We start from the raw sequence: 2,174 nt of genomic DNA, 5'->3' as shown, positions 1-2,174 counted from the left end.
TTCTTTAAGTGAGAGGAGAATTGATCATCCTTAAGATAAGGAAAATGCTATTTTAAGTATAAGCTATAGTATAAGATATCGATCATATTGGTGACATGATGCAAGACATGAGTTTTGATGAGTCATATATGACTTACTATCAAATTATTTGGTGACCTTTACCAATATTCCTTATTGATTGTTTAATTTCTCTTTAGTCTGACGGTAAGCAAGTTGATAAAACCTTCTATTAATTAGATTCTCATACTTTATAATATCATATATCATAGGTACCATCCTAGATACTAACATCATCTAGTCGTCTAATGCCATCCTCTCCGTAGGTCTGATGCCATTTGTCTCGATACCATTACCCCACAGTCAATAGTCTTATGGTCACTCCTAACCTCATGCTTTGCCATGATTAAATGACCGACCGTGGTCGCGTGCCTACAACGCTGACATGACTTGGCAGGTTGTAACGGGTTTCCCCTCCTCCATGGTCGATGTCCCGGCGACCGTACTAGTCGCGTCCATCTTCCTCGTCGTCGTCAAGCCAAGAGACGGTACCATCCGAATGCTGGTGGTAATAACGTCCGCTCATGGCGTCCTTCTTCCAGTAGCTCTTGTACTTGTGCCTGGAAGAGCTGCTCGACGATTCCTGCGAAGATGAGGCTCTTCGCTTCTGTCCGCTGCTGGCGGTAGAACCATGTGTGGATGAGGGAGCCTTGGACGAATGCGGCGGCGAATGCGAGTGGTGCGGTTTACTATGCTTGGGCTTGGACGATGTAGGGGGTGTCGGCTGATAGACAGGCTGGTGTTCGACGACTTCGTAGTCGTCTTCGATGGTGGGGAGAGGGACCGGCTGCGCCCTCCTTGCCCTCCAATAATCTTTGAGTTCGTCCCTCAGCGCGTAGGACTCTTCCTTGGCGAGGTCCTGGGCGTTTCTGAGGTGTTTTCGGCCCTCCTTGTACCCTTCGTGGGAGTCGATAAGATTGATCGACTTGATGGGGTGCTGATGGTACTCAAGCGTACCTTCCTCCGTCAGCATAATGTGGTGTGTAAAGAGGTTAAGGTTGGTGCCGTCCGTAGTGAATGTCATAACCTTGGCATGACCGGCAAGGTAAGGTTTTCCCATGGTATCAAGGGCTTGGTTCCTGGCGTAGACAAGAGCCGCTCCATCGTAGGCGGCCTGCATTCTCGCCTCTTTCATGTTCTTTCCGGGTCCCTTCCATTCCCCCGCCAAATGTGGTAGCGTTAGGGAATTGGGGTCGTCCTTATACGGAACGGCGCCGCCAACGCATTCGCCGACTGGAAACGGGCCGTACTCTGGCATCCGGAGGCCCTCGATAAAGTCGGGCTGTGGGGCGGATAGGCCATTGTTGAGCCCAACGTCTTCCGGGAAGTTTGTAAACGCCTGGTTGAACACTTGGCTATAGCCCTTATCGTCATACTCCTTCGGCAGCCTTCTGCTGACTTCGACGACCATGGTTGCTTCGTTCGGGGCCCCCTCGACTTTGTTGATGTAGCGCTTGTATTCCAGTTCGGGCGGTGAGGCGGTTGCACGGGATCTAGCGAGTCGTTCGCGAATGTCCCCGAGGTTCGGAGGCGGCTTGGCATATGGCGGCTGTCGGACGCCATTCTTGTAGACTTGCTCGGCGAACCCGGACGAGGTTGTCGATGTGGTCTTGGTCTTGGTCGAGCCCGAATCGTCGTCTGAGGTCTTCTTCTTCTTGCCCATCTTGTTGAATGCGGCAAGGTTTTTCCGTGTCAATCGTACTCGTTTCGGCTGGGGTTTGTCGTCGTCGCTGTCGCTCTGTCGTTTTCGTGTCTGTGTCTTCCGAGGAGCCTTCTCCTCCTCTGTGTGAGTGTGCGGTTCGTCCATGGCGACGAAAGCTGCGGTATGAGGGAGGGAGGACGGTGTTGGTTTCTATCTCGAGGCGAGGCGCGCGGTCGAGAAACTGGGCCGGCTGGGAGCCTCATCGGTCCTTGTTTACACGCAGAATTGTGTTCAGGCGTCGTGGTTGATTGGGCGTTGGATGTTGCGGAGTTCCAGGCAGCAGGTAAGTTAAGGCTAACTAACGTTAGTGGGGGCGCGGCGGCTACGAGGGATTGGTCCTCAGCAGTTCGTTCCCGACCGGGACGTTCCGCCAGGTGAAGGTGGTGCGGGGTGCTTTACTCGGCCAGCAAAAACC

At 52.8% G+C, this 2,174-nt stretch overlaps 1 protein-coding gene across 1 annotated transcript; it reads right to left on the bottom strand.

Moving 5' to 3' along the window:
* Positions 1–502: 502 nt before the first annotated feature.
* Positions 503–1,864, bottom strand: UCRPA7_1411 (hypothetical protein; the record flags this gene model as incomplete). The annotated part of the gene is made up of 1 exon (XM_007913992.1): positions 503–1,864. The coding sequence occupies one exon, from the start codon at positions 1,862–1,864 to the stop codon at positions 503–505; it is 1,362 nt and encodes a 453-aa protein (XP_007912183.1).
* Between the last annotated feature and the right edge of the window lie 310 nt (positions 1,865–2,174).

This window comes from Phaeoacremonium minimum, assembly GCF_000392275.1.
Source record: "Phaeoacremonium minimum UCRPA7 unplaced genomic scaffold PA7_03_scaffold_93, whole genome shotgun sequence".
Lineage (NCBI taxonomy): Eukaryota > Fungi > Ascomycota > Sordariomycetes > Togniniales > Togniniaceae > Phaeoacremonium > Phaeoacremonium minimum.
This window is presented reverse-complemented; position numbering and strand designations above follow the sequence as displayed.